Source organism: Amblyomma americanum, chromosome 3 (genome assembly GCF_052857255.1).
Source record: "Amblyomma americanum isolate KBUSLIRL-KWMA chromosome 3, ASM5285725v1, whole genome shotgun sequence".
In the NCBI taxonomy this organism is placed as follows: Eukaryota; Metazoa; Arthropoda; class Arachnida; order Ixodida; family Ixodidae; genus Amblyomma; species Amblyomma americanum.
Genome location: NC_135499.1, coordinates 115462299 through 115488170, shown reverse-complemented (window position 1 = coordinate 115488170; position 25872 = coordinate 115462299). Strand labels below are relative to the sequence as shown.

The following is a 25872-nucleotide window of genomic DNA, read 5'->3' as shown; positions in this document are numbered from 1 at the left end:
ACGCAGCAGATTAGCCGGGGAGATTCGCGCACGCCACGGGCACGCGCGGACAGACGCCAGGGGGGTGTAGAAGGTTGGGAGCCGCTCTCGCTGCTGCCACTCGGGGCAGGCCGCAAAGTTTACCGCACGAGCTGTCCCCCAGCTATTTCTTCGTGGAATTAAGAGAACTTTAAACTGAAACCATTAAGATTAGCGACAGTAATATAAATTTCATTGTACTGAACTGCGCTAGGCTGTATACATTTAGATTTGTTACCAACGCAATAAAGCCGATATCCCAAGCAGATATACAATTCGACAGAGATGCCGCAAAGGAAGCAATCGGCGTGCTCCTTGGAAAAGTCAGATAGACGCGCAGTTCAGAGCTTGGTACACGGTGGCCTCAGTCGCCTGTGTGCCATAAAACCCAACACAACACAGGAGCTGCCTACTCACCTAGAGTCGGTGGCGGCGGCGCCGGCCAGGTGCGGACTCAGCCGGTAGGTGGCGATCTGCGCCGATTCACTCAGTTGCTGGAAGAGCATGTCATCGCCTGAGTCCTCAGCGGGGGCGCCGGCCAAGATGTCGAAGCCGGTGTCCTTAGGGTCTGCGCGAGGGAAGAGGGACGACAGCCCTAAGTATAGGCGAGGGCCAGGCTTAGGGCACAGCCCCTAGAATAGCGAAGCTTGTAGCTAAGCCCTTTCGCCGGGTACAAAGGAATGCTCCTCGACAGTTCGAAGAATTCTCGGTTTTCTTTATAACCAAACACCCTGCGAGCGTGATGCGGAGCGAACCTGCCTCTCAGATTCACCCTCAATAGCCAACAAGTGTGAGCCACGTGGGGAAACAAACTCTTAAATCAACGCCTCAAAGTTCTTGTTTTCCTCTACGTAAACAGCACATTCAGAAAAAGTAAGTATTTTTGCGAAAGCACAGTTGTTTCACACTTACGTACTCCAGCATGTCCCCAACCGTGACGGGGGGATTAACCACGGATCAGCCACGACATCGTAAAATTTTTCTATGATACTGGTTGGAAGGCCGCCCCTTAAATAAGGGGCATTTGCCGCTACGTTCCGTTCCTGCATAGTATCCGACTACAGCTTCGATATAGTTCCCGCGATCTCTGACAAGATAGTTCTCCCAAAACGCCCGTTCACGCGAAAGAGCTCTCTACTCACCCATGAACGAGGCGGTGCCTGCGAAGTGCCACGGCAACACAGGGCTCCCGTCAATGCTCTCGCCAGCCACGTCGGAGAGGAAGCCTGCAGAGACAAGTAGAGATTGCAGGGTTAGTGAAATGGCGGCGCAAGAAATTCACTACAAAACATGCGTGGAGGCTCTGTGCAGCGGACACCACAAATGACTCCCCCATTCAGATCCGCTTTCGCGGTTAATCTATTTTAACTCCTTTAACGATTACGAAATGTTAGAAGTCGTAGTGTGAAAAGAAAAAAAATACATCTGTGAGCTATGAGCGCTGTCCCCACTATATAACTGCTATAATTGGAGAGAGCTGGGTCGACATAAGGGAGATACCAAAGTCTATTTGAAAATAAATAAACCGAATCTGGGTGAAAACGCAGAGGCTCACCTCGAAGCAGTTCCACCATGACGGGCGACCTGGCCAGTTCAAGTGGCGACAGCCCGGAGCCGGTGGTCAGGGTGGCGTCGGCGCCGTACGACAGTAGCAGACGCACCATCTCCACGTGACCCTTCTCCACTGCGTCATGCAGGGGCCTGCGCACACAGAAAACGGAGGAGGGAATTCAGAGACCACGTCAATTCGAGCGCCAACGTCACTCTCAGTGAGCGGCCACTTATAGGCGGCCAAAGCACCGCTGCCGGCAACACTAAGCCGCCCTTACATTGCGTTAATATTTGAACCCTTCAAGAGAAATAGCTACCCCCCTCCCAACACACACGCATGTGAAAGAACGGATGTTTTGATAACCAAAAAGACGTGCTACTGAACGTGACTTGTTTTTTATTTCTTTAACTGAAGACCCCTACCGCGAGCTAGTAGTTGGTGATCTTAAAAAGGCAAAACACGTCCCATGCCCAACCAAAATTTACATTCACCAGATAGTTTCGTGACTGCTGGGTTTCCGCACGTTCATACCGCACGCAACGACTCCAGCGCAGAGAGCGACAGATGCGTACAGAAACAATAAACGGGCCCGCAAACGGAAAGAAAAGCACAGCGAGCAGCAGCGAACAGACGGCGGCGTCAGCAGCAGCAAAGAAAAGAATGGCCCGATCGGTCGGCGAGCAACCTCCCACGCCTCCTCCTCGGCGAAGAAGCGCTTACGCCCACCGGCCGCGAGAAGAAAAGCCGCCTCGGGCTCATCATCATCGAGCGCCGGCGACGCGCACAGCAGCAGCAGGATGGCCGCGCGGCAGGCCCGGTCACGCCACGCGTGCACAATAAACAAAGGCCGCGCGCGGACGGCGGGGAGACAGCAGGAGGTGGTGGGGGGGAGACAGCGGCCGCCGCGGCGTGCGCTCATTCTTTGGTTGCCGCGCGGCGTTCTTTTGTGCTGCGCTGCGCTGTTCTTCGTCTTGCTCCCTTCGCGCCTCGGGTGGCGAGAAAATGCCGCCGCCGAGCAGTACAACGCGCAGTCATCAAATGGCGCGATCGAGCGAGTGTTGCCGAGAGAGGGACGGGAAGGAAGCAGAAGAATAGGTTTCGCGGAGACCACGCAAGCAAGCGCCAAAAGAAAGAAAGGGAGAGACTGGGGAGACAAACTGCCGCGGCAAAAGGCGACAGCGCGGTGGACGCCGAGAAGACGAGACAATAAAAATATATATAGAATTGGCACCTTCGTCATTATTTTCTCTTTTTCGTTCGCGACCCTTTCTTTCTCCAGTCAGTAGTGGCAAGTGTAACTCGACGGCGGCGATTATGAGTGCGCTTAACTATGCCGGCTGGTGACGCGAGGCTGGCGCGTCGTCTTAACAGTCCCCAAAAGAGGCCACGCCGCGAGATGAGAGGACCTTAGACGAGGTCATCGTGCTCAACTGCAGTTGGAATCGGCCTAACCATTCGGCAAATCCTTACAACATATAAGATAACTACAGACACAAATCATCCGAGTCCATGAATTCGCGGTAATCGGGGAAAACTGTGAATGCACCCACATCGACTGCCCTCTAACCAGAGAAGTGAAATCTGTAGTCAAACGCTCTCAGTTTATTTTAATACACTGTCGCATTCTGATAGCATAGCAAAGTACCTCATTGTAAAGATAACTGTCGTGTTTCCATACAAATGTCAAGGGTTGTTGGACTCAACTGTTCTTGGCTAGTTAGGAGAATTGTGAGCAGCATATTCGCCGCCCAGCATTCGGTTACGACAGTGCAACAAAACCCAGAACACTAGGCTGCGTGGCTACGCCACTTTGATCTATTTCGACGCTCTTTTTGGAGCCGCTCACCTAGCACAAGCCCACGAAGTACCCACTGCGCAGAAAAATAATGATCAACGCGCCTATTAGCGATTTCTCGTCAGCATTACCACCGTCTGCAGAACTCAGAACCCTAATCGACAGCACAGGGTGATGAAAGAACATAAGGAGTAAGCCGGAGCCTGGAAGCAACAAGAAACGCCCAGAGAGGTGTGATGCACGAGGCGACGTCGCGATATGACGGTCGGAAAGCAAGAAAAAAAACCTTGTCTCGCTGACTTCGCGCACCAGACGTTCCCGAGAGCTCCCGCCGAAGCGGCATTGTTCCCACGCTTGCTTTGGACGTAAACAAGCAGATATTTATGACTCTCGGATTATATATTCATCGCGTGCGACAGACGAGAAAGCCGAAAAAGAAAACGCAGGCTATTGTTCCAAAGCGTCTACAGGGCTTGCGCGTCTTCAGCAGTACTGTCTCCTCTTTAATACGCCTTCTACCTCGTGGAACGACCGTCTGGCGTGCATTGTTTTCATATCACACACAAAAGGTGCAGGATTTCAGCAAAAAAAAAAAATAAGAAGAAGGCGAAAGCGGTGCAGGGCAAAGTTGGTAGTTAAAACATTGGAGGCCAAGTACGGGGCCTGAACAAGGTTGTTTTCCTCCTCGAGCAGCAGGGCTGATTTTGTTTTCGCTTCGCCGTTTTTATAACCCGAAGGTTTAGCAGCCATGTGACGATGCTGTGAGGCGCAGTGAGGTTAACTAATCGATCATTCCTAAATCCGTGCACTAGTGACTAGACGTAATTTTGACTACTCAAGAAGAGCGAGCCAAGAACTCGAGGCGTCCAGCGACAGCGTGGCGCGTACTCAGCGGCCGCGAAGGGGCAAAGAACGCGCTGCGGGCGACCGGAAACCAGGGAGCGACAAACGAGGCTCGATCCGATGAATCATGCGCGCCGAGGGGCCAGCCGCAAAACGCGCGCGCTCAGCCGTCGGCGGCGGCAGCAAAACTCTCCGCAGCGGCTCCCAGCGATCACCCAGCTCCCACCGCGAGGCGAGGCGAGTTCGGTTTTTACGACCGGAGGGAGCCGCTCGAACGGCGCAGAGAAGAAAAAAAAATAAAACCACTGCGACGGCGGCAGCGGCCAGCGAAGATGGAACGGAGGCGGCGGCGCGGGCACCCCGCGGAACGAACGAAGCGGCGAATTCCCACGAAGAAAAAACACCCCAGGTTGAGAGAGAATTTGCCGGCGGCAGAGGGGAGAGCATCAAAAAGGCGCACCGCGAAGAATATCAAAAAAGAGAGAGAAATCGGAGAGAGAGAGAGAGAGAAGATCCATCGCGGACGACCGGGGAGCGAAGGCCGAGGCTGCGTACCCGCCGTGCCGCCGAGCCAAGATAAAAGTGGGTGCACGCCTTCACCTCTCCCTCACCACCATCCTCCCCCATTCCACCTTCGCTATCCGCAGACCCGCGAACAGGCAGGAAGGCCAGGCGGGGGCTGCTAAGTACAGCGCGAGCCGAGGCAGGGCGCGGAGGGGCATCGGCGCTGGAACGAAAGCTGCCTCGCGTGCGCACGAACCGACAAAAGAACGAAGCGAAGGAAAGAAAACCGAAGGCAAAGAATAGACAACGAGGATGGAGGGGAGCGGAGGGATTGCTTGCGCTTGCGCGGTGCAGGAAGGTTCAGCAGAAATTGGTTCGCGAAATCAATAACAGATGGCGCTACCTGTCGCACCCATTGCGCCATTTGGCGCCGTGGTTCCCAGCGGACGGCTGCGCGGCGTCTCTCTCACGATAGAGCGGGGGATTCGCGCGGCGGCGAAGCTTTCCGCGTTGTTTGGTCCGCGCGAAAGGCGCCGTAATTATCGGCGAGACGTGAGACCGCCCGCCCCCTCCTTCCTTCCTTTCTCTCTGCCTCCCAGACCCGCGCAACCTTTGATTCGTATAATACTGACCCTCTTCCTCCTCGCCATGCGAGAGCCTCTACTCCCGCGCACGCACGTGCGCGGCTCTGCCCCGCTGACGCAGCCGCCGCGGCGGCAGGGCCCTCGTTTGCGACTTCGTCGTTGAGACGTAGCGCGTGTCGGAGCGCTTTAAGCGCCGGCCCTCGCGTCGCGTTTGTTCAGGGTTTCGAGCTGATTAAAGGTCGGAGGGTCCAGAGACCGGCGAAGGCTGTCCGTCGACGCGTACGACGTGCCTACCACCAGCAAATACAGCCCTGCGCGCAAGCTTTGAATGGCAAGTTTGCTCTTAGGTCGCCCCAGCAGTGTTTGCACGCGCGCGGCCCGGCTTGACAAACTCGTATTTCAGCCGTTCCCCTCCCGAGGGAACTACGGCGGCGGCTATCTGCCGGCCACGATAAAAGTCACGTCCAGCCAGGCTACGCAGGGGGAGAGAGAGCCCCCTATCTGCGGGGCATCTGCCGCCTCCGGCCCGGCGCTCGGCCGCGTCCGGACGGGGTCGTTCGAGCCGCTGCTAGCCATCTGGGGGGCGGATTATGGCGCAGAGGCCTGCGGCGCCACACTGGCGCCAAGACAGACCGTGGGCAGTTGCTTCCCAGCTAGGCAGAACACGCGCGAAATCAACCGCGAGGTCAACGCGCGCTATGTGTGGGCTGTTCGATTCATTTAGTTATGGTTGCCGCTTAATTTTTGCAGCGGGCTTTTGCATATAATTTAAATCTCCTGTAAGTAAAGCTCCGGATCTATACAGGGCTAAACAAAAATGCCTGCGTGCCCATTCCGGGAAGTGGAACCAAAGTTCCTCGCCCTTTCACAAGCGTTGAACACACAAAAAAAAGAAAGCTTCGCTGCCTTCTCTCCGCATTTAGGTCGACGATGATGCATTTCTCATGATTCTGTGCGAATGCATGAAAGCATCGACGGATGGGCTCACCACGAATCGGGGAAGCGACACGAGAGTACTGCAGAGGCCTGGTGTAAGGTTAGATGTAAGGAGAGATTTTTTCCGCAAAGCAGTGACCCCAGCGAAGACAACAGGAATAGAGGAAAAGCAACGCCGAAGCCCATACACACAGGGTACCATTATTCGTTTGTGGGCTGTAAGCCTGCTTTTTCAGCTCTTCGGGTCCATCTTCCGTCACGACCCAGCCAGGCAAGAATCACCGGCGCCTCGCAAGGGCTTCTTCCTTTCAGCGGGTGCGGGATTAGGGCGAGCGGCGCCCGGGCCGGACGAAGCGGCAACAGCGGCGGCGATAGCGCGTGCGTGAGGGGGCACGGAAGAGGGGCCAACAGCGGCGGCGAAGGCCGATGTTTACGCGCCGGCTGCAGCGGCGTCGGCAAACTTCCTGCCGCCGCTCGCTTTTCCCCGACACGCAACCGCGCTGCCGCCCCACGGAGCGGAGAGCGGGCGCACACACGCACGTGGCGGAGGTGGCGAGGCTCGGGTTCCGACGGGAAAGGAGCGCCGCGCTGCTGAGCGGGGCGCAAAGGCGAAAAGCGAAAGAAAAACACGGCGTCGGCGCGATCGCGCAATGCTGCAAAAGAGGAAAAGAAGCGCGAAAGCAGGCCGCGCGCGCCCGCCGACGGTCCTGTCTCTCGGGGCGCACAGCAGGCGCGCGCTACAGCGGCCGTGTTTTATTTGGATTCTTTTCTTTCGCCGGCGAGCGGCGCAAACATGCGACGGCGGGCGGCGGCTGGAGTACCGCGAAACCGACAGCGTCGGCGGACAAGCGCTTCTTTTGCCCTGCCCGTCCAGGTTTTTTTCCCGGTGTGGGCGTTCTGAAGAAGCATCTGGCGTGTCCCGTCGTGCCTTCGCCCCAACGGATATGGCGACTTAGAGGTGCCCGCTCAAGAATGCCTCGTGGTTTATTTGATCCTTTTTTTCCCCTTTACGTCTAATACCAACTTGCTCCACATCAGCAGTGCTTTGTGGTGCACGAGGTGCGTGCCTCTCGCTCGCTCGCTGAGGCCATCATGCAATACTCACCGCCTTCCGTTGTGTGCGCAGGCGTTGGGGTCGGCGCCGCACTGGAGCAGGGCGCGTCCAACGCGCAGGTGTCCTCGCGACGCGGCCTCGTGCAACGGAGTCTGGCCGCTCAGGTCGCACGACTCGACGGAGCCGCCTTCGTGGGACTCGAGGCAGCACCAGGCCAGGTCCTGCACACCCAACGAGACAGGGAAAATGTTCACTCAAAACGCCCACTGCGGCACTTCAGCAGAGCATCTGTCACCCACACACACCCTCCAGAAACATGCACCCGCAGTAAGACGGTCATGGAAGGCTGTATAAGCAGAGAAAACTAACTCCACCACCGTGTTAGCACACAACAGCTAAGATTTAAACACAAAGTAAATCCACTTCGATACAGATTCTTTTTTTTTTGTTCGCAAGCGCATCCCGCAGACTTATAACAGGGGCTGACGCGACAGAAGATGTCGGGCAGTTAGAGTTGCAGCAGACATTTTCCGTTTCCCCCAAGTGTTGCAGGGAATCCGTTTTCTAGAATCGCCGTAAGGTGCCAATTATTAGACGGCCACGTGCTCTAGATATGATGTGTTCCTTTTTTCTCAGAACCGCGATATTTCTGTGAACAGCACTGCATTATTCCCCGGGAACGCAGAGTCGTGCAGCGTTTCTGACGCGACGTCACGAATGTGCCAAAACACTCCACTCGCTACGAACAAGCCTGTGCGGCCGTTAACGCATGGCGGTTCGGGCTCGGTCTGTGCTCGCTTAGCAGGTGAACTTCGGCGAAACAAGAGAAATAAACGCGTGCGTTCACATGAACTGGCTAGCTACGAGTGCGTGACTTTTCCCGCGCAATAAAAGCCGCGAAAAGCCTTCCTTGCGCATTTGTCGCGACGCAGACGCTTTCGCGAGACAGTCGGGTCGACGTCCCGTTGACCCGACATTTTTGTTCGCGCGGTGTGATTTCTTTCTGTGGTGTCCTTGCACCTGCCAGCCGCAGAGTGGCTCCAGAAAAGAAAGAAAATTTCTTTGACAGGCTTCTTTCTTTCTCACTTGCCCGCGTTTGTTCTGCCCCAGCGATACGTACATGTAACCCATTGGAACGTTGGTTAAGAGCTTAACGCGCACAATACAGGCTTCTCTCATTATCAAGCTACAACAACGATGAGTTGACAGAGCTCTTTAAGGCACGACTGAAAGATAAAAAATAAAGGCGGGCCTAAGAGCTAACAGCGGTTTCCGCAGTACTTGTGTTACGCAATGATCGCAAGGTTGCCGCCAACCACGCCGTGAATATGAATAAAGAAGAACGCATCAAGGTTGGAACGGTCGCCGAATTTCGCGCATGTGCGCGCACATGCCAAGAATAAGCACGGCCACCTTCCCTTCCGCAAAGAGCGCACGTGAAAGCACCAGGACGGCAAAGGTGGAAACCAGTAGCGGCGCGGCCCAGCAGCGACCTCGCCCCGGCAAGGGCAGAAGCGGCGCGATTGCGGCGCCGGCAGCAATCAGCCAGTGACCGGGCCGCAATCAACGGCGGGAGGCATCCAGCAGCGAGCCAGTCGCAGCGGGGAAGCCCGAAAAAAAAAAGAGACCCGGCCCGACAGAGGGACGAAGCGTGAGCTCCTCCAAACGACCTCATTTCCCTGGGAGCGGCGCGCGCATTTGCCGATCAGCAACGCGAGGGAGGGAGCTCGGCCCGCTTTGATCGCTCCCGGCAGCAACGGCAGACGAGCGCAGGCCAGTCCGACCCCATCTTTTTCCGACTCTGGGGCGGCAAATAAGGGCCCCCTATGCCCTTGGCGTCACCGCCGCTGCGGTCCGGTGCCAGCGGAATGCGGCGTCGCCGATTATGCTCGAGGGCTCCGAAACTCCGCGGCTGCTAGCTACGTCCTCAGCTGATAACACCGACAGCGCTGAGGCAGCACAGCAGCGTGACCTGCTGGCTGGCTGGCTAAAGCAGAGAAAACAGTTTGAGCAACGCCACACACGCGGTAGCATTGTGGCCAAGCACCGCGCTGTCGACTTCCATTTTGCGTCGAAAAGAGCGTCTAGCGAGCGTCAAGCTCAGAGCTATGGGGGATACTAGAGACGCCGCTTCGCGACGGACAGGGCACGAGAAGGAAAAGAGCGGGGCACGCTCCCTCTAAACGCTAAATGCCGTGAAGGCCTCGCAACGGCTGGGACAATAAAGCGGCCGCAGCGCGCGCCCGCGAGGAAAAAAAGAATCGCTGCACCCAGCGATCGCGTGCGACTGCGCCGTTAAATTTTCTCTCGCGCAATGCACGGCATTCGCGGGCCTCTTCTCGCGCGAATGCGCCCGCCGCCGCTCGCCGGCTGCTACACAGAGTGCGGGTTCCAGCGGCTGATGCGGAGACAGCCAGCCCTCCCTTCCACTTCTCGTCTTTTTCACCTTCCGCTCGAAGACGGAGCCCGAGGTTTTTCCTTTCGTTTCGCGGAAGGCCTCCAAAACGCGCGCGGGACGCAGAAGCCCGCTGCAGCCACTGCTGCCTGCTACTGCCACTACTACTACGATGGCGTCGTCGCGCGCGGCGTTTCCGTGTCAAGGCTCGCGTCGTCTCCTTCGCAGCGGCCTCCGTTTGGGACGGTGGTAAACACACGCGGCAGCACACGCTCGCCGCTGGCCGTCCAGCGCCGCCAAGCGACGTCACCGCCGTCGGCACATAGCGACGTCCGAGGAGACGGCGCCCGTACGTGCGGAGGCGGCCCCGAGGACGGAGTCGTCGCCTGATGAGCGCGCGCACACGTATAGGTAGACCCGGCCGCGCAGCGCGCAGTGCCAGCGAGACGCATTCCCGTGTTTTTTTTTTGTATTTCTCTTTCTTTTACTTCTGCCTCGGTCCGTCGCGTTCCCAAGACCGCCATCCGAGCCGGCTGCCGGGAGTCGCCGCCGTCCCAAGAGAAGGTTCTTTCGCAAGGCGTTGCGAGAACGCGTGAGCGGCGGCCGGGGTGGCGTCGGCTTTATTTCGGGCGCGTCTCGCTTTTTTTTCTTGCCGGGCACGTAGGGGGGCCGCCGCCACCGTCGAGAGATTGAGGGGTGCCCTCCTCTCGGCCTCGGCTCGAGAGCGGAGAAGCTTCCTGGAAGACGCACGCGGCAGCTGCAGCCTCTGCTACGGGGCCGACGGGACTGGCACTACTGGCGGCCCCCGCGCGCTCTTCACGGCACCCTGCAGGCGCGCGTCTTCTTTCCCTGCCTAGCTGGCTGGCTGCCCCCGCACGTTCGAGCATCGATTGCGTTGGCGTGCTCGGCACGGCAGTGCGGCGCTCGCTCTAAGGTCGCCCGCGTGCATCGTCTCCCCGAGAGGCGAACATTCGGGCCAGCGAGGCTAGCTAGCTTCGCGGCCGCCGGCTCGTTTGTTCGCAGGGACTCCAACGACTCGGTGTGAGCGGAGGACTCGCAGCACTGACAGACGAGAGGCACTGACAGACTTTTTCAGTGCGTGAAAAGTTCGGTCAGGCTGATAACGAGTCAGCACTGACTCCTTTCACCCTAATTAAGGACGCCGAGAGAGAGAGATACCCAGTGAGGCTCCCCCCCCCCCCCCCCCCCCCCCCAAGTGGAGGTAAACGCTGACAACTTGGGCGAAGTGCTCTAACTCCGCAGCGGAGAGAGCTCCGCTCAAAAACTCCCCGGTAGTTATTTCCATAGGTAAGATATATTACCTGCAACGAAACCAAAGTACGAACTTTTTCTTATCGTAGGCAGCCGGCAGAGCGGCAAGGAAAGCCGTATGCGCACGAATATCGGACTAACAAAAAATAAGCAAAAGAAAAACGAAGAGCGTGAAGCGTGCCGCGCTTCGATCGGCCCCGCAATCACGGACGTCTCGAGCTGGGCGCGAGCGCAGCAAGCTCATATAGACCGAACGCACGCACGCACGCTCGCTCGCGTAGCAGCGATGGAGCTCCCCTCCATCTCGCCCGTTCGTTCGCCGCCGGGGCCGACTGCGAAGAGAGCGGCGGGTGAAAATAGCCTAGGCGCGCTTGCTGGCTGGCTCCCTCGCGGTTGAATAAGAAGGCTGCCTGCAGCAGCAGCACGGCGCCGGTGACTGCCTCGCCGCTCCGATCGGACGAGGAGGCGGACAGCTGAATAATACAGCGGCCGTCGCTCGTCGTCCGCCTTGCCGTACACGGCGAGGAAAAAAGAAGAAAATCACGCCGCAGCGCGCACCTGTCGATTGGACGCACGCCCGCTGGCTGAACGCTGAATATATATGTGAGCGAGTGCTGCGCGGCGCCGCCGAGACAAGAAGACGACGGCAGCGCGTATTTCTTTTCCTTTCTTTCTTTATCTAGCGCCAACCTCGCATCGGCGTCTTTCGGAGCCGCGGCTTCGGCCTTTGCGGCGGCGGGCGCTCGTTCGTCACAGCTTCTATTAGCATAGCGCGAGCGGCGGCGAGGGAGGCCCGCAAACGCGCCGGACATCACTTCCGACAGGAGGCCGCCGCCGGACCCTGCCTTCGCAGAGACGGCCTCGATGTCGGGTGCACAACAGGAAGAAGGGGGAAAGGAGGAATTGACCGCGGGGGACAAAAGTAGGGCTGGTGAGAACTCAATGCCCGCCTCGGAGGAGCCCCGGAAGAACCCTCGCCATTGCCGCAGTTCTAAACGCGCCCGGTTGACCCCTGTCCTAGCTAGACATGGCTTCGCTTACTCTCCCCACCCCACTTTCCTCTGAGTAATCGTTCGAAAAGTGCGCCTGCTCACGGCAGGCCGCCGACTGCTGAAAAAGAGAATTCACAGGGACAACAAATCCCGTTATGTGTTGGCAATTCGATAGCATCAGCAGCTCTTTGTATACCTTTACTGGACGTCACGCCACTTCCCGTCAGTTGGCAATTCCCTGAAGCCAACGAAAATGCTCCGGAGTCTGGTAACGACACTTCCGTCCAGCCAACGGGCGAATTTGAACACCGACGACGCGTCCTGACCCCGTGCGGGTTCTAATTCCTACCGCATTAAAAGTGTGACAGACCAGCGCGTTTGAACGAAACACGGTCAACGCGTGTGTACGGCGACTGCTCTTGCCACATGCTTCGGGCGCAAATGAGCTGACCGAGCTTCCCCTTTCGCCGCATCGTCTCTCAAACCATGACGTGTCACAGCGTCTCGCGAAACCCGAGGAACTGGCGTTAAGAGACGTCGCTCACTACCGACAGTGTTCGGTGACGAGTGGAGAGCAGCTGCATGACGGCGACAAGGTGACCGAAAGCCGCACCCTGTCCCGAGGCGGACAGCAGATACGAACGATGCGGCAGAACAACGGGTTTCGGCTCGGCCAAGCGCCCGACCTTTAAAGACGGACAGGGAGACGCCGGGCCCCGCCAGATGGCCTGCGCTATGTGCGCGACGCTTGCGCTCGATCGCAGATCCCGCCGCCATTGTGAGCGCTATTATTCTGTACGCGCGTTCCCGAGGGGGGAATGAAAAGAAAGAGCAAGAAAGAAGAAGGGAGGAGGGACTTCCCCTGCGGCGGTTTTATGCGGCCACGTCAGTACAGGGGAACGGAGTGGATCGCCGCCCGGAGATGGGTCCGCCGTCCCGGACGGGCGAAACCCGAGGACCCGCGCGCTGTGCTACGTGCCGGGACGCGGCGTCGCTGAGTAGGCGCAGCGCGAGTGAGTCAACCCCGGGCATGCGAGGACTGCGGGCCCCGAAGCATCATCTCGCATTCACCCGCTGCTCGTTTCCGTCCACTTTGCATGGATTAGGGCTCGTTCGCGCCCGGATACGGCGCCCTCAGCCTAATGAAAACGAACGGGAAATGTTCAATGGCGGGGGTGGCATGTTGAGAGAGGAGAAACGTGATACCCCTCGAACGAAATATCAGCGTCAGTAGAAAAGGGCCCAAGAACCAGCGACTGACCGCGGTCGATCGCTGTCGACGAAGGAAGACAAGATACGCCGGTCAAGCAAGCACGAAATCGCAGACGGTAATTGCTTTTGATGCAGCGGTACAACTGCGAAACCTCGCGTCAGAACACTGCCAGAGTTCGCATGCGTTGGCCGTTGAGGGAAACCGCCGCTGGCCGGGTCGTTTCAGTGGCCTAGAGGTAAGGAGCGACCGCTTACGGCCAAATAAACGGCCCCCTCGCGGGCTACCGCTTCAAGCAGGAAGGCCGATGCATACTACGCTGCTCCAACGACAGCCGAGACTCCGACCACAATTTGTTCCGTGGTGCGCGTAGCCGTGTCCGGTTTCAAGGCGACACCGGAGACACACCACTGCGCCTCTTTAGATCCGTGGCTCTGCAACCCAGCCTCTATCAGGGAAGCCTCGCCCCCCTCCCTCTCTCTATTTCTGACCACGCTGGTGGACAGACGGGGATGGTTGCCGGTCCCACAAAGTAGAGGAGGAGGAGGAGGAGCAGCCCATCTCCGTTACTCTCCCCCTCCGTCCCCCGAAGAAAGAAGGGCACCACGGGCGTCGGCAATTTCCTCCAATTAGCGACGCGAGCGGGGGACCCCGGGACCGGTTTCAGTTTACGGCGCACCGCCGCGGCGAGCGAGCACCCCGGCCGCCCACGGGTGCGCGCCTGGCTGCTCGCGCTGACCCGGCTGAGCGCGCGGGGTCGAGAGCTACTTCCATGCGGGAGGACAGCAAAGACCCTACCTGCCGGCGCACCACCACCCACTACCCGTCATTCGTTAGCGTCGCAGGGCTGTGCGTTGTTGCGTTGCTTTGCTGCCTGCGGGCCTTCCCGGCTGGGTCAGTCCAGCGGGGCCACGAAGGTACCCCAGCCGCAAGTCAGCCGACGCTGTCACGAGGCTGGGACGTCGCTAAGATAAAGACCCAAACGACTTCAACATGACGTTCCTCTTCCCCAATTCCTGGTTACTTTTTTTTTTCATCCATCAATGTTGCATCGCGTGTTCCCTTTCTATTCACGATTGGAGCGCACATCCCAACAAAATATGTACAGAGGTAGGGAAAGTGCATGGCTACGCCGAGAACGTGTCTGCGAAATGGACAGTTCGCACCGGAACCACTCAGAACGAAAGAAAAAGTGCAAGTGACGGCAGGTTCCTCAAATTAAGCACTGCACTGCAAGTTGTAAGCTGTATTTTTCGTAGTTGTGTAGCAGCCTGCAGACAGCGTAGCATTAACACTTCCACTGCAGCGACGGCCAAACGGCTCTCCGAATAGCTCGCAGTGTCCTTGCCGCCTCAAGCTTCTTCTAACCGATATCTGTCGGCAGCGTTAACGAGCGCCGAAATGTCACTCGCGCGTTGCCGCCAGCCACGGCGAGGCCGCGTGCGACACCCGTTCGCCCCGAGCGGACTCCCGATAAACGACCGCGTTCGCAGCCGTATCACAGCGATCGCGACCGCTATTACGGACAGCGGCGCACGTGCAGGGAGCCGCCGCGACGAATTATCGGCGAGAACCGGGCACCGGAGAACATTCCTTCCGGCCCGCCCGCCTCCCAGCGCTGCGGGCCAAAATGCTCGCCGCGCACTGACAGGCCTTTTTTGCCGGCCAGTCCTTTGTTTTCCCGAGAGGCGCTACCGGAGCGACGGCCTTCGCGTGTTTGATGGAGGCGGCGGCGGGGCTCCCGCGCTTTCTTCGCCAGCGTTCCCAGCGGGCCGCGGCTCCCGATCGAGGCCGTGCCCTTGCCGCTGCTCTAGCGCCATCGAACGAGCCAGCAGCAGGGCGGGACGCGAACAACATGCGCGCGGTGCACGCCAGCAGCAGGTGCGCGATCTAAGCGCGAGAAAATAGCCACCGCTGTAACAAAAGGCCGCGCGGACGCGGTCCGAGCAAAACGGCCCTCCCTGCCACCTTTGACGATTAGGCGGCGGCGCTCGCGATTCCACGAACCCGCGGAGGACAGCGGCGAACACGGTCGCGCGTCAGAGATCGGGGGAACAGATTGCGACACTCGACGCAAAGTTCGGCGGAATCGGAAAACTGTGGGGCGCGAGATTGGGACCCCGTTGGTAACCATGTACTGTTAACAACCTCTTTCACATCAATCCTCAACTTTGTTAGTTTATGTGCACACGAAAACCACCGCTCAAGCACGTTTATTGCCCTCGAGGGCACTGCCGAAAAGGTGCTGGCGAGCAGGGTTTTCATTCCGAATGCCCACACATAAACGCAAGCGATGCGCAAAATTCGGCGAACCAGCGTTACCGGATTCCTCATTTCCAAACGGTCCTGCTGCGAACCTGAGGATTCTATCCAGGACATAAACACTCCGGACATAAACAAGCGGGGCGAACGCGAGCGACGCAGAAAGCTCGAGCGAGGCGCCACCGAATCGCGGCCCCGCTCGTCGCTAAGCCCCTGCGCACGTGGCCACCACCGGCGGAGGGGAGATCCAGGGCATCGCGGGGCGGCGCCGAATGCGTCACGCGAGCGACCGCCGCCGCCGCGCGTGGGAGGCGACGACACGGAAGTCTCGCCGCGGCTGCGACGCACCAGGCCCGCCGGCGCCTCCGCGCGACGCAGTCCGTGCGAAGATGAGCCGCGACGACCAGCCGGTCCGCGGGAAAAATGAGGCCGAAGTCGCAGATCGCGGAGGCGCACTTCGATCTCTGGCGCCCCACGGGTGCGCGGCTATTTTCGGCTAGCGGCGACCCTGCCTCAAGGCGTGACCTAGCTGAGAGAGGACCGAGGTGCGACTTGGACCAAGATGCAGTCCTGGCCGCTCGCTCTTTCTCCGAGTGCGGCTCCCTCGGAGAGGTTGCGGCGCTGGACGAACTCGAAGAGCGCGTTTGGTGCAAACACACGCTCAAAAATCCCCACACTCAAAACATTAATACGCCCATATGGGAGTGAGAAGGGAGTAAGCTGCCGTCAAGTGCGGAGACGCCCACACGCCTTCCTTGCGAAGTTTATCCGGCTGATTCCAGGTGTGTGCGGTATCCATGCGGCTCGATTAATTTTCTTTTTTTCGTCTTCAACTTCCAATGCAGATTTACCAGCGACTTTCGGTGTGCCTATGAGTCGCGCATCGACTGTTCGGCGGGAAGAGCCATGACTGAGACAGTACCAGGCAACTTGTACAGCGGAAAAGTTATGGCGTGATAGGCTCTTTCAAGCCGAACCCTCATCTGAGATAGCGCATTTGTCAAAAAAAGCAGTTCCACCGTGCTGAGAAAACACTGCGTTTGCGCAAAGCTCCTTAATTAAAATTAGTGCTGCAATCTCCCATTCCATTCCATTACATCCGAGAGCGTTCCTACCTTTCTCTTCTCAAATACTTTGTTAATACTCGGGTTCCCGTACAAAGTGAAGGAAGCCCCATAAAGCTGCGGGGCAGCTGAGGAGCAACTGTTCCATTTCTCTGGGAAGGAGACTTCTCCTAAAAGCGCCCGCGAGCTGCGGCGAAGCGAGCAGTGCCGAGCGCTTTTTGGGCAAGTTAGAGCCTAGAGGATATGAAAGCAGCGCTTTCATGTCCTAGTTTATACATTATTTTTTTTTGGATTTAATATGAACAGCACATCCGCAGTGGCTACTCACCACATGTCCTAGGCGAGCGGCGCGGTGGAGAACAGTCTCGCCCGTGGCCTTGTTCAGTGGGATCTTGCTCAAGTCGGGAGGAGCGTCGTAGTTCAGCTCGCCGAAGGGCTGTGCAGACAGGAAAAAGGAGAAATGAAGCAACAGTGCTATCGGAACCGCGTGCACGAGATAGCGCACAGCGGGCCATCTACCAACGGACAGAACATTAAAGAAATCTTTGTTATAAAGCTTCAGGGAAACGTGAGCCCGTTGCTTTTAGTACGCAACGAGAGGTGCAATTTCATCGTCGTTTTTTTTCGGTCCGCCTAAGCGGACTAACCCTCTTCGAAGATTTTTCAAAAGTACGCGCAGCAATGACCCATCAGCACAGTGTAGGCCTTTCCGGACCAAGGCCAAAAAACGACCGCCATGACAAACGCGTAGAACACATTAAAGCTTTCTAGAAACAGTAGCCCGTGTTGCGGCGGTTAGGTCTCGCAATGAGGCGTCAGGAAGCACAGATAAGCATTCCCGACCGATTCGGGGCGCAGTGAAGGCGGCGTTGGGAGACACGCACCTTGCGGTCGTTCCTTCCGGCCAGCTTGGCCGCAGTGGAGGGCGTGGTCCTCTTTCGGCGGCGGATCATGTCGAGTCCAGAGCGCAGCTTCCGCCTGCGCACCGCGTGGTACTGCATTCGGCGTTGGCGAAGCTCCGGCCGCAGCGAGGAGAGGCCGTCGGCCGAGCGGCTCAGCGGGCGCCTCCGGGATGGGTCGGCGCTGCACCGCTCGGGGCTCCGGGAGGCGCGGCGCGCCGGTGCGGAGACAGTCTCGTTTTCTTCCGAAGCCGGCGCCGCTGACGGCGGGGTGGGGGGCGTAGCGGGCGACGGAGACTGCTCTTCCGAGTCGAGCTTGCGCTTCTTGGGATGAATCGAGTACCGGACGCCTGCGGAACGATAGGCGCAAAGCAGGGGGCATTCAGGCTAGGTGCTTAAGGACTTAAAGCAAGTGAGCTGTTTGGAATAACTACTGCCTGTCCGGATATTCACCACGGCGTGTAATGCACGGAAGAGATAATCGAGGTTTCTTATCGGGCGAACAGAGCGGACGCCTAGGTAAGCAAAACGTACAGCCAGGTAGGCAGGGTAACGTGGAAACTGGAAAGATAACGACACTCGTATTCACAGGGCAGAGTTGCCGCGGGTCGTACAGGACACCATGTGAAAGGACGAGCTTCTGCGTAATAGAAGTAGTAGACGGATGTGGCAGGTGGCGGTTGTGGCGCGCACAAAAAACGTTTTGTGAAAACAGTACTGTTGGAATTTGAGATAAATGTCGCTGTCATCGGGTGCGCTACACCATCGACAGTGGGCGTACCCTTTTTGTTTCACTTCGGGCTCAACCTTTCGGTTTGAAGACACACACACAAAGAAACCAGCTTTAGGAAAAAGCGGGATAGCTTTTGCCAGCGTACGCCTGCTTGTATGCTACTCAACAGGAGACGCATACGAGTCGTCTCCTTCATATAACAGCGCAGGGCTACGCCCGCGCCATTTACATGTCTTATTAGCGAACACGAATGAAGCACTTAGCGAACGCGCATATGCTGTTCCCTAGAGTTTTTAAGTATGCGCTCACGCATTAACCGCTGTAAAACAGAATGAGACGGAAAACAATGCAAAAAAAAGGTGCGGCGAACTTTTCTAGGATAGGAGAGCGTCAGCCCATGCAAGTTGTCGTAACGGCGCACTACCGCTGCAACTGCGTTCGCGCCCCGAGTTTAATGGCGCTATACTCAGCCCGCTCGGTGATCTCGACGACGCGCGGGTGACACGCTATTACGGCAGCGACCCAGGGTGAAAACGCCGGGTACAGCCGGTGGACCGCATTTAAGCGGGCAGTTCTCTCAGCGCCCACCATAAAGGACAAGGCGGAGCGGTTAGCTGCGCAGATAACAGCGCCAGGCAACATTTTTTTTTTGCTATCCTCTTTGGCGTTCCTTTCTACTACAGTTCTTATTCTTTGCGCTTTTTTTTTCTTTTTGTAACGGGCGGCCAGCTATTCTGCGCGGCCGCTGGATAAAACGCCCCGTGAATCCTGCCAACGCCGCTCAAAAGAGCGCCGCGCCAACGAGCGAGCGTTCCACGGTTCAGGGAAAAAGGCAGCGCGGCACGAACGCAACCTGGACAAAAAGCTGCCTCACCCTCCCTTCTTCGAAACTACCTCCTCCTCCTCCTCCCGAACACTCGCCGGTGCAGGGAGCCCTGTCGCCGCGCTCCCGCGGCACGACGCGTCGCCGTCGTCTCCGCCTCTGCGTGCCCGCCAAGCCAGAGCCAACGAAGCGTCGCATCCGCCGCCGCAGCCCAGCCGCGCTCTTTGAAGCCGCGCCGAGAGCGCGCGATCGTTTCCTGGCTCCGTGCCGCCGCCGGGGGAAGACGCGACCACGCGCGAACGCATTTCAAGCGAGGGAGCAAAAAAAAAAAAAACGTACGAAACGACTCGTTTCTTTGGTCCCCCGGGGCGCTGCAGCCGCCGCCGCCAACGGCGCCCAGAACGGCACACAGAGTCTACAGCGCGTATACGAAGCGGCTGCGAGCGGGCTGCGAGCGCCGCCGCTTCCGGGGAGGTTTAGAAAGCCTGCGCGCGTAAACTCGCCCGCCGCGGTCTCATCAGGGCGCGATGGAGCGCGAGGGGTCCCAGACGCATGGCTCCGTTCCGCCTCACAAAAGCTGCAAGGGCACAGCAGCTTTGGGCGGAATGCGGCCCAATGCTCAGCGACGCCCTTTGCGATGGAGTAAGCAAGCGCTGCTGCTCACAAGGGGAATGAAGACTCTCGAGTCTCAACCTCTTCGTATCTCCTCCTAGGCGAATAAGTCAGAGCATCACGAAATTTTAGCCGGTAGCCCCGTCCAAACAGGACGAGGGCAAATGTTACGGGGCTCTGGCAGATGGATTTCGGACGCGGGCCTATCGGACGCGGGCCTACAAGAGCCTGCGGCCCGATAAAGCGGAGTGCAGAGTTGTGCGGTGCAGCCTACGAGGAGGGGACTTCCCACAAGCCGCAAAACTTGGATCTCCAGCCGCAGCGTCGTCCAGACCGGTTGACGACTGTCAGCGGAGATATAAGACCGTCGTAAACCGTCGGCGGGGCGGCTCGAAGAGAGCGCGCACAAAGGTGCCGCAGAGATTCCCTCCGCACGCTGCGGGGCTTCAACTGCGACCTCGAAAGTTCTCCAGCGTCGCGGCGGCAGATCCTGGTCGCTGCTGCCGCGCTCCTGCCTGCACTCGATATCGGTCCGTGCAGCTGCGAGGCACCCCAGGGCGGGCGGGTGAGGGGCAGGCACCGCAGAGCAGCGCGGGCCTTCAATTCCCCTAATGCCCATCCCGAGCGGGAAAAAAGAAAAGCAAAGTGGTCCGGCAGCCGTAAAAACGCGCTGCCGCGGCCTTCGGCCGCCGTCGAGGCACGCCACCCCCTCTCGAGAGAGCCCAGGCGACGCCAAAGCAAGCCCCGCGGTACTCCGAGCCTAACCCCCCTCCGCAGCGGCGGCGGCCGCCGCATTTAATGAGGCCCCGCGCGCGGCCTTCTCCGGAGAGACGGGGAGGGGGAGATACGAGGGAGTCCTCCCAACACGATCCGCCTCGCTTCGCTCCCGCCGGGGCACGCAGCCGCCGTCCCCTAATTATATTTCGTCGCGGGGCCGCCGGGGCCGTTCATCACCCGCGGGACGCGGCGGCGGAAGGCAGCGCGGTGACTCAGGCCGCGGCGGCCGCCGCGCGGGGAACCGGCGGGGGATGGGAGCCAAATGAGAGGCGCGCGCGCCCGCGCGCGAGCGAGCGCTCGCTGCTGCGAACGCGCGGCAGCGGGGCCTGGGAATACCAGCGACAACGGCGGCGACGCTCGCCGCCGGCATCCTTAATTGGCGGTGCCCCGGCTACCCCCCCACCCTCTCCGTCTTCGTTTTCGGGCGGCCGCAGCGAAGCCGCGCCGAAGGACGGGACAGGCGCGCGGCCGGCACGGATCCGGCGGGCCCGTCCTGATCCGCAAGCTGCGTCGCTTTCGTTTATTTTTCTTCCCACGGCGCCGTCCCAGGTTCGGCATATATGCTTGCTTTCTTGCCTGAGTGCAGCGCCGTGCCGCGATAAAGATCACGCGCTCCGGTACGGCCGCCTCCATAACCTTACGAACTCTCGTCCGCCAGCGGAGGACGAGTCCTTAGTTCCGCCTCGCAGTGTGCCGACGAAAGGTACAACGGACACACAAGCTGGGAAAACAGTGGGAACATTACGAGCCACACAAAATTGTTGTTTTTAGCAGACTGACGATGCAAAAAGCTCCGAAATAAGAACTACAGAATAAACGGGCCAGAGACGCAGACGGAACGGATGTTCTCCGCTGTTGGCGCTATGGTACGCTGAAACTTCTACGCCAGGTTTTGCTGCAGTATGGCGGCGACCCTCACAAAGAGCGTACACTTCCGTCAGGCCCACTCCCAGCATTACGTGACCATTCAAAGCATCAAGGGGGCGCATGTCTCATAACCTCCCGTACAATACAAGCAAAAGCGCCGCGGCTCAACAACAGGCCAAGAGTCCGGCCTTCTCCAATTCCTCCGACTTTGTCTGCCTAATCCGCCCTGTTCGCTCGAACTGGTCCACAGCGCGGACCCCCCGCCAAGGGGTGCGGTGCAACATGCAAGCACGCCAAGTGGAGCGGCAGTACGCCCCACAGGAGAGAATGATCGGGACACTTACCGCCGTTTTCCTTCTGGATCCGCACCGTCGTAGCCTGCGGGACAGACGAGAAAGAAGAAAAAAAAAGAGCACAATGAGTCATTCTTCAATGACAGAGAGAGAGAGAGAGAGGGGGGGGGGGGTCTGTGGGTTGCAGCTAAGCTTCACCTCGTAACTCCTGAACAGCACCCAGACGCAGTCAAGACCAGCTGGCACACAAGACGCTTTCTTTGCTACTTCCAAGTCAGAGCTGGCTTTAGTTAGCTCCGCTTGACTCACGAGTATGGTCGCGGGCACGAATGATAACAGCGCGTCTGGGGAGAAGCCAGAAAGGCGTTAACAACGCGATTTAAAATGTATCGGTAAAGAGATAGCCGTAAAAAAAGACGCTGTGAATTGTACCATCCACAGATTTTTTTTTTCTTAGCCTTCATTCAACTTTTCTTCACAGGGAAGCATTTACAGTCAGGGTCTTTCATGACCTATGCGCACGCGGGACAGGCCCTTTTGCAAACTGACGCAGCGCGCATTCGGTCCATTGCGTTAGACTCGCAAGTGTTACGAGTGAGCCCCGCGTCGACTCCGTTCATTTACCTCCCGCGAGCACGGAGGCAGTCAGGCTTTCGCCCTCATTCCGCGGTGCAGACGGGGTCGTCTGTCGTGAGCAAAATGAGTGTATAGCACAAGCTTCTCAACTTCCGCTTACGGCACCCGCGTACGCGACACTGGCGAGACAGACACACAGCAAATGCGGAAACAAAATCTCTTGAAAGAGAAGAAAACAGGGCTCAAAAACACGCTCGTCCGCGCCACGCTTCCCAAAACACACCGCATGCTTCGACCGTGGACTTGCCCGGATGGTCGACGCGACACCAGAGTGCCCGGGCGAGAGCAAAGCGTGTTGTTGCGTTGCAGTTAAGGAGGGCTACTAGGAACCAGCACGTCGACTACGCAAGCTGAGCCGAGCGCACGGCGTAGCGATGCAGGCAAGGCCTCCTCCTTCTCTCATCCTGCCCTGTCGCCGAACCCTTCGCCGCGCGCGACTAATCCCACCGGTTAAAGGAGAGAGGGGCAGAGGATGAGTCCACGGCGCGAGACGCGGACGCTCGCAAACCCGCGGCGTGCGGGCGCCGGATGCCGCCGCCGCTGCGAAGCTCATTAGTCGTCGCACGCCGCGCTTAATTAACGCGAGGCTGCCGCTATCCGCCACGCGCGGCCTGCAGGGGGGTGTAGGTGCAATGAGCTGCCGTTGCGGGCGCCAAGCGAAGCGCTCTTTGCATACAGTGCGTCCCCGACGCGGGTCTGGTGTGTGGCGCGCCGCGATTTCGCGCAGCTGGCTCGACCGGAGCAGCGCAGCTGGGGTTAAAAAAGGGCGCTGCTGGCTACGCTGCGTTTTCCCCCGGCCTTCAATTTAGCGGCTCACGAGGGAGATAAAGTGCGGGGTGGGGGTCCGAAAACGGCGTCGCGAAAACAGCGGGGATTGCGCGGAATGCGTTCGCCGTCCAAGTGCCAGCAATGCCACGCCTTCGACACTTTTGTTATTAGTCAACGCACTGGTTTACCGTAAACTGCAATTATCGAAACCGCGGTGCTGTTCCCAAGAGCGCCACAAAAATAATGATCTACCAATGGACGGCACTCATCGACCATCCAACACTTTCTCGCACGGGCATCGTTCTCTACACACAAAGAGCGCTTTCGCCTTCCAGGAGCGCTCAGAGGCAAAGTACACTCAAGGCTGTGGTCTATATATCGTCTCCACATTTAACCCCGCTCGAGCAGGATTAATCACACACACTACTAGTGGTCTGCACCAACCGCAGGGTAACTACGATTATACACATTATATCTGACCGATCTTCACAACGCACACCATCCTAAGCCGCCGCGCCGCGGTGGTGCAGTGGTTATGGCGCCCGGCTGCTGGCCCGAAAGACGCGGGTTCGATCTCGGCCGCGGCGGTCGAATTTCGATGGAGAAATTCTAGAGACCCGTGTACAGTGCAATGTCAGTGCACGTTAAAGAATCCCAGGTGGTCGAAATTTCCGGAGCCCTCCACTACGGCGTCCCTCATAGCCAGAGTTGCTTTGGGACGTTAAACCCCAACAAACCAAACAGCATCCTCAAAGACAAACAAGACGCTAAGGGCTGCGTAGCCGCCTTCGTTTTTCGGCACCTGCCGTCTTGTCCACAGCGGCGCAATTCATGGAAAAAGACGAAGGGCTGCCGCGCGAAGTCCACAGATATAATAATTAAAATTGCGAGCGGGTACAGAGAGGAAGCACGATCTGCGGCGCGGCCGGACCAAGCATGCCGTCCGAGCGCCGAACAGGAAAGGGGAAAGAAGGAAACCGTAGGGGCCGCGGGCAATCGGCGGCGGCGGTCCCAAAAAGCTGCGGGCGGTCGCGGCCGGCCAAATTGTGTGTTGCACTCCCGCCGCCAGCGGCCGCGGCGGCCGGGCGTGAAACGGACCATCCATCACGCGCGCGTATCTAGTCCCGTCGCCGACGATGCACCCCCCCCCCCCCTCCTCCGTCCCGCCGCCGCCGAAGCGGGAGCGCCCGCTCCCCCTTCGCTTCCACCGCGCGTGTGCAAGTGCGAGCCCGCACCGACAGAACAGCGGGACGGCGCACGTGCCTCGCGCAATCTTTCGTCTCCCCCCTCCCTCTCTCTCAAGCTCCCTCTTGCAACGCAAGCGCACCGGACAGGGCCGCGGTCGCAGGCCTCCCTTCCTTTGTATTTCTGTCCCGTTAAAAAGCCAGCTGCGGTCCCGTCGCAGTTTCCGCGAGCGCGCGCCGCCGAGCTGGGGAGCGAATCACGGGGAGCCCCGGCGCTCAGAAAAAAAAAAAAAAAACATGCAATAAACGGCTCCTCTCGAGCGGCCGCTCACTCCAAGCTGCCGAATTCCAGCTAAAGTGGTCGTTTACGGAGACCGTCAAGTTCCGCCTCTGCTGATAAACGGCAGCGGGACACAAGTCAACGGGACGGCAAGAGTACCAACTTGACTGAAACGCTCTCTTCATCGAAGCAAGGAATAGAAGCACTACAATTTCCAAGCGCTTGTAATCAAATCTTGTGACTGGCAGGCCTTAGGGAATTGAACTGCAAGGGCGGCATGATTTTAAAATTGATGAGACTCAATCTGCAGACGAGACCGGTCACACCGGACAAATGAGATACCCTTTGTTCCGTACGAAACGCTACACAACAGTGTTCGACATCAATGGATCCAGTACCACAAATTTCAAGACGCTGACGAAAAAAAAAATGCAGTTACACTTCGGAAGTTAGAAGGGGGACGATGCTTTCCTTTGCCAGCGTCTACGGAGTGAAGCGGGGTTCCCAAATTCCCTCCGCCGCGTCCAGTAAAGCCAAGATGATCGTTGTAACCTGGCTGGCACAGCGCAGCTACTGCCCCCACCTACGAACGGCGCGCCGAGCATGTCGCAGCCGGCAGAGCGTGATGCAAATTCGGCGGCGGCGCTCGCCCGACCGCGGAGGCACGCCCTCGGCAGACACGGCGGGGCGCGGGGGGCCTGGCAGCGGGAAGGCGGCGGCGGCGGCGTCGTACGTAGTAGGCGCACTCAATCCACGGCGGCGGCGTGAAGGGCGGCCGATAAATCAGGATCGGCCGCCGCGTTTCCCGGAACACCGGGCAAAAAGCGCCGACGCGCGGGGAGAGTAGCGATGCTGGCGTGGGCCGTCCCGCAGCGAGTGAAGGAAAGGGACAAGAAAATAAAGAATCCAAGCAGCGTGCTCGCCGCTTACGTCCGGAGGTCGTGTCGCCGTCCTGCCGCCAGATGCGGGCAAAGGGCACTGCGGTTGTTTGCGCTCTGCCGAGTGTGGTGCCGGTACATCCTGCCTGAGCGGGGCAGGCCGTGCGGACTTGGTCGCAGAAGCGAAGTTGTGTCCGCGTAACCCTTTAGGTTTAACAAACAGGCGCACCGCGCACAGCACGATGGGTGGACGTGGGAGGCACGGAACGGATTTGGAGACTTTAGTTTTAAGATTTGTTTGTGCGCAGCTCACGGCAGGTGGAACTACAACGCCCACTCCAGAATCCCGCGAGTCGTGGCTGCCTGTATTCGTTGCCGACCTCGCCGCGCAATGTGATATCCTGTTCTCCGACAAGAGTGATACGCGAAATAACTTAGGAGGAATAACTTCACTGGGGTCGTGACGCAAGGAAGACGAGGAAAACAGAAAAGAAGACAGCGGAAGCCTCGGGGTGCAAGGACAGGCTCTGCAGTGGCTACCGAGCAGCACTGACCGCTTAGGCACAACACCCGTCCCGTCGGCCATCAAAAAAAAAAAAAGAGTCGGCCGACAAGCAACCACGCCCCCCGCTTTTCGACGC

General features: G+C 58.5%; 1 protein-coding gene across 1 annotated transcript in view; it reads right to left on the bottom strand.

Moving 5' to 3' along the window:
• The window catches only part of LOC144124827 (uncharacterized), a 64135-nt gene that overhangs the window by 5533 nt on the left and 32730 nt on the right, over nt 1–25872 (bottom strand). Inside the window, exons 4-10 of the mRNA XM_077657727.1 lie at nt 21537–21570; nt 17366–17730; nt 16810–16917; nt 7338–7507; nt 1574–1719; nt 1161–1244; nt 436–586 (exon numbers count right to left, since the gene is read on the bottom strand). Coding sequence (XP_077513853.1) covers nt 436–586; nt 1161–1244; nt 1574–1719; nt 7338–7507; nt 16810–16917; nt 17366–17730; nt 21537–21570 — 1058 coding nt within the window. The remainder of the gene's footprint in view (nt 1–435; nt 587–1160; nt 1245–1573; nt 1720–7337; nt 7508–16809; nt 16918–17365; nt 17731–21536; nt 21571–25872) is intronic.